The following is a 6,000-nucleotide window of genomic DNA, read 5'->3' on the forward strand; positions in this document are numbered from 1 at the left end:
TGTGCAGTGAAATTCCAGTAGTTTCTATTGTTTGGCTTATTCGCTGTTTTATTGCATTGCATTAGTTCTGAAAGGGGGTGATGGAAAACGTTAGCGCTCTACTGAACCAAAGTACTTTTTTTGGGCTTAAGTGTAATACAAGCAAGTGTTAGTGATTTGAAAATGTTGAAGACTTTTTTTAAATTGACATTTGCTGAAATGCTTGGCTCTGTTTATTTTATTAAATACTGCAAAAAAACTTTTTTACATGTTCAGCAAAAAATATCTTTTGCCTATGAAGTATAACTTGCCGCCTGCTTTTTTCATATTCACAAACCATTATGATGAATGTCTAATTTTCTACAGGTTCATTGAATATGGTGAATATAAAAACAACTACTATGGTACAAGTATAGACTCGGTTCGCTCTGTCCTAGCTAAGAACAAAGTTTGTCTGTTGGATGTCCAACCTCATGTAAGTAAACAAAGCATGCAATTCCCCATGAGCCTACTGCGGCATGTGAAGTCTTCTCATTTAAATGTGGGCTGGTTAAGAAAAATAAAGGCATAATGTTATTAGAAAATAAGAGGGGAAGAAGCCCTGAGGTCAGTGTTTACATCTCTTGTTTTTATTCAGTCAAGTTTTCTGCTATTACACATTTACTTAGGATCTTTTAAAAATGTTGCATACATAACATGCTTGTGTTATGCCTTATTCTCTGTATTTACAATCCAACAGTGGCACTTCAGATCATCGTTCTCTTGCTCTAATTTGATCTTGAACACAATGTAGACATATAAAACCCAGCAGATCTATGGGGCACTGTTCAGTAATGTCTGAGATGCCACAGAGAGATCTTGTATATCACCTAGGGGCCTCTTGTGAGCACTTTGAACTAAGGCCTGTGGGTGAAAACATTCAGTTCCTTATGTCCTACTCCTCATCCTCTGGTACCCAAGCCCAGTATTACCCTAGTCCTCCTGGAGCCAAAGATTCTCCTTCTAATGATGGTGGTGCTCTGGCATGTTTAGCCTCCCAATTACACCTCTTAGGGATCGAGAAGCTGAAATTAGAGAATCCTTAGCATCATCTTGGAGGCTGTCTTCTGTCCAACCAGGAAGAAGGGGGGCATTTTCATGCTTGTTCTCAGCTCGCTGCCTGTGTACTGGAGCTGGTTACTCCCAGGCCTATCCTGTGCATTTTAACTTGCACCTCTGTGCCCCTTCCCAACTCTGCCATCCTTCCTTCATTCTCACCACCGCTATCTCTCTCTATTTAACACATGGCATCCATCTACTTAACCTCACAGTGGGGCATATGAAGTATCCAGACTCTGGAGATGCCCTCTTGTAGAGATACTATCTCTCAGTTCTGACCTTTCTGTCAGTTACCCTTGACTATACTTCAATCTGCAGGCGTCAACACTTAAAATTCCAGGTGTGAATTGTAGGAGCCAATTATAGGGTCAAAGGACACCAGAACAGAGCCCACATAATCAACTAAGCAGGGCTCATGGGGGCTCAGAGACTGAAACAGCAGTCACAGAGCCTGCATGGGTTAGTGCTGGGTCCTCTGAATATATGCTATGGTTGTTACCTTGCTGTTGTTGTGGGACTCCTAACAGTGGGAATGGGTATTCTCTCTGACTCTTGTGCCTGCTCTTGGGACCCTTTTTCTGCTACTGGGTTACCTCACCCAGCCTTGATATGAGGACTTGTACCTACTCTTATTGCATCTTGTTATGCCGTGCTCAGTTGATATCCCTGGGAGGCCTGTTTTTTTCTGAAGGGAAGTGGAGTAGGAGTAGATCTGGGAGGTAGGGGTGCTGGGAAGGAAACTGTAGTTTGGATGTATTGTATGAGAGAAGAACAAAATATAAAAAAAAGAATAAAAACAACCCAGGTGTATTGGTACATACCTATAATTCAACACTCAGGAAATGAGGCTAGAGTATTAGGAGTCCCAGGCAGGCTCCTATGCAGTCCCCTGCAGTCCCAGGCTGCATAGTGAGACCCTGTCTCCAAACAAAACAAAAGGCTTTATGGGGGGGGGGTGCTGGTGACCTCATCGAGAGCAGAGTGCATAGACTCCAGCTTCTAACAGAGAGAATGTGAAAGAAATGGACAGCTTATAGACAGGAAATTCGCAACCTCATCACATCTTTTAAAAAGAAGCTTGGTCTAGAACCTAGTTTTCTGGTGGTTTTAGCCACTGTGTTCTATATTAGCAATGGCTAATTTCAAAACCTTTAAAGTGAAAGTTGCCTTCTCTAGCTGCTTTTCAGTGAGATTGTTTGTTACCTTGATTGTCAGGAACTTACTGAATGATAACCTTCTGACATTAAAGAATAATTACAAGAAATTTTCTCATTAGAAAATCCAGAAATCATGAAATTATGAAGAAATATGAATAAAAAATATTTTCTCTATTGCAGACAGTGAAGCATTTAAGGACCCTGGAGTTCAAACCCTATGTGATATTTATAAAACCTCCATCCATAGAGCGTTTGAGAGAGACAAGGAAAAATGCAAAGATTATTTCAAGCAGAGATGACCAAGGAACCGCAAAGCCCTTCACGGTAGGTGTCATGATGCTTAGCCATCATGTAAACAGCACTGAAATGCTTGCATGCACTATTTAGGCACACTTTTACAGATGAAGTTGTGATACAGAATTCTCGAAAGGTAGTTGTGCTTTAGTCTGTGCATTTTGGACAATAGCATTGTAAATTCTTTTTAGTTTTTTGAATTGGTATGGTAATGTACCTCTGTAATCCACTCAAGATGCTAGGGTAGGAGAATGGAGAGTTAGAGGTCATTCTCTTCTGCCTGGCATGTTTGGAACCAATGTGGTCCACAGCAAGACTCTGGGTCTCCAACCAATAATCTCAACAGTAGTATTAACCACTGTGTCAGGCCTTCCGAGCATGCACAAGCTAACACTACCAAATGAACTAAAGAAAAAGCATCAACTACAAAAGTATGGTATTATGAGTTCATGCTGGGTCGACAGCTGCCCTGATATCTATGCTAATTAGTGATATGTCCATATAATGGTGTGTTAGTGATGACTCTGAAGAGAGTCCAATAATAGCTGGTATTAGCAGTTAAAACCCGGGAAAGGTCATGATAGAGAAGATGATTTTGTTTGGGGCTTGTCTTAAAGTCTAACAGCACAGTTTTAAGTAAAGCCATTGTAAAATGTCTGTTGAGGTGAAATGATGCAATTACCTGGTTACTTCATTTTTGTTTATACTTATGCTTATAGGAAGAAGACTTCCAAGAAATGATTAAATCGGCACAGATAATGGAAAGTCAATATGGCCATCTTTTTGACAAAATCATAATAAATGATGATCTCACTATGGCATTTAATGAGTTAAAAACAACATTTGACAAATTAGAGACTGAGCCCCATTGGGTCCCAGTGAGCTGGTTACATTCATAACTCAGTAAAATTTCCATAATTGTCTTTTTTACAGAGTGCATGGTTAGGTCAGCTACCATGGTTTTGGTAGTATTTTTAAAACTGTGTATCACTGTCATAGATGTAAAGTCTTCATAAAATTTTAATGTGGCTTTGTTTATGTCTTTTACAGCCAGCCTTATTTGAAGCATATGACTGTATAATCAAAGTCAAAATCTGCACAGTGCTATATTCTTAGCAAAACTTTGAACTTCCTGTTTGTCTTTAATTCTGCCTGTGCTGTGAGAGGCAGTGTGTATCAGAGTTCATGCCTCCCCCATGCTCACCGCCCTTCCCTTTGCATGATTGCAGTTGACAGCATGGACTTAGCAGCCTTGGGCAGCTCTATGGATTTAACTGAGCTGGAAGTGAGAGCCCATCCTCTTACTGCCCCTGTACAAAGTGTGTTCTTAGTACGCATGTTTAAAAACAAAGGAGAAACTCAAATTTTTTTTTTCTTAAGATAGTAGCTCACGTATTGTAGCTTACGAAATCCTTTGGAGTACATTCAGAAATGTTGCAGATATTCTATAAGGGAAAATCAGATACTTTTTTTTTTTTTTTTTTTTTTTAAGTTGAAGATCCACTCTGGCCTTGAACTCAGCCTTCCTTTGCCTCAGCCTCCTAAGTACAGGTACATGCCACTGCAAGAGACCTGGAAATAAATTTCAATAATATTATAGATGTAGAAAAGAAATTTTCCTCATGGTTTAGGAAAAATGGTGTGGTCTTAAGGCAAGTAATGATCACAAAGCTACTTTTCAGAGGACATTGCTAGAGTCATTCTTTTTTCTCTTGCTCTGGAATTTTTCAAGTCGTGAAAATAAGTATTCCAAAATATGTAACACACATGTTAGAGTACAGAAAAGGAAAAGGTGATCATGCTTTTGTATTCAATTACTACACATTTAAATTGTGCTGGAGTGTGTTTTAGAAACCTTAGATTGTGTTAAGTTCTTTGTCACCAAAATGATTGACATTGGCCAGATTCCATCTCAATCTATTCTGAAGGAAGATGAAATTTTAAATACTTAGATGACTCTTCTCCTTTTTCTTTGATGCCATAGGTCTCCAGCAAGTGAGTAATTTACAATATTACAAATGTCTACTGCTCAGAGAACTCCTGCCATTCTTGTGAATACTGTGATTCAGCCAGTAGAAAAATCATCATATCTATGATTGTCATACAAAATTATTTTTGTTGCTTTGTATAGAATTTAAACATGTTTAAAGAAAAATAAAATGTAGGGAAATTTTATATATTTGTGAAATATTTGAAAGGCATATTTTTTTAGTTATCAAATAAGGCTATTCATAAAATAAACTTATATGTAAAGATATAATTTAAAGTAGTAGTTTTATAAACAAGATCAACATTCCATGTAAATACTTGACCTCTTGGCAGATAGGCCCACGTGCGTGTTAGTTGTTCACCACTGCCTGGTAGTCTCCATTGCTAGCTTTCCTTAAGACATGTCAAGTTACTGTGAGAAGCAGAAACAAACTGCTCTAGTTCACACCCAGCAGTCAGATCATTGGACTAGTGAACAATCTATGTAAGTTCTGTGTTTATGCAGTTTACACACAGATAAGATGACTAACATATTCCTGTTCTGAAGCCAGTGTCCTGTGTGGCCCGTCTAGAAGCACAAGTCTTAAGGAGTTGGTTTGGGTGGAATAATCCATTCCTTGGGCAATACTTGCACTTCTCACAAAGCAAATTTCTGTACCAAGAATGATGAGGAAGGTATACTAGCATAGGACAGTCTGTACTACTTCATGAAGCCCATGTTCCTTACTCTGAGATACCTTTGTTGACTGTTTTTCTTCATCTGGGGATTGTTGTCTCCATTATTCATTTTGGGGTAGAGCTTATGTATTGCAGTAGAATTTGTGAGTCCTTATAGGTAGTAGGGAGTGATGGAATGTTATGAAAATGTAAATGTCTGCACCTTTTAGAGCAGAGCCAAACAATATTTCTTTTTAAAACAATGGAAATAAAAGCCGTTTTAGGTGACATGTAGCATTAACCGTACTTTGATGCTTACAAAGAGATTGAATTAAAATGTAAAAAGCCAGGCCAACAAAGAGCTATTGATACCTGCAGCAAGAGGCCTCTCTCTGCTCTCTGACCTCAGCGATCCTAGCACCAAGGAGGAGAACTCTTTGCTCCTAGCTTCCAGAAGCCTGTTCCTGGGATGGAGTGTCAGCCACAATTAGAGAGAAAAGCTGTGTTTAGTGTTTGCCTGTACAGTCAGAACTGAACTTAGTGTGGAATGCTGTTCTCCTTGTCCACCTCCCAGTTAGAGTGGTGTGAAAGTAAAGAGATAAAATTGAAACAATAACCATGTTTTCCCTGAGGAATATGGAAACTTGGTGTCTGTCTATAAGGCTGCCACCCCTGGTACTATAATCATCGAGCGAACCTAAGCTGTAGTAATTTAAAGTGAGAAAACATGTAAACTCAGATTTACAAAACTATGGAGTCAAAATGTCCCTAAAGATACAAATTTTTATTTATTTTCCTTTGGTCTATGATGGATTTATAGATAAAA

General features: G+C 38.8%; 1 protein-coding gene across 2 annotated transcripts in view; it reads left to right on the forward strand.

Annotated features, from left to right (window-relative positions):
• The window catches only part of Mpp7 (MAGUK p55 scaffold protein 7), a 140,443-nt gene extending 134,690 nt beyond the window's left edge, over positions 1 to 5,753 (forward strand). For both annotated transcript variants that reach the window (XM_051205611.1, XM_051205612.1), the window contains 3 exons: positions 346 to 454; positions 2,415 to 2,558; positions 3,248 to 5,753. In XM_051205611.1, coding sequence (XP_051061568.1) covers positions 346 to 454; positions 2,415 to 2,558; positions 3,248 to 3,427 — 433 coding nt within the window. In that variant the 3' untranslated portion in view covers positions 3,428 to 5,753. The remainder of the gene's footprint in view (positions 1 to 345; positions 455 to 2,414; positions 2,559 to 3,247) is intronic.
• Positions 5,754 to 6,000: the final 247 nt, after the last annotated feature.

Source organism: Phodopus roborovskii, unplaced genomic scaffold, assembly GCF_943737965.1.
Source record: "Phodopus roborovskii unplaced genomic scaffold, PHOROB, whole genome shotgun sequence".
In the NCBI taxonomy this organism is placed as follows: Eukaryota; Metazoa; Chordata; class Mammalia; order Rodentia; family Cricetidae; genus Phodopus; species Phodopus roborovskii.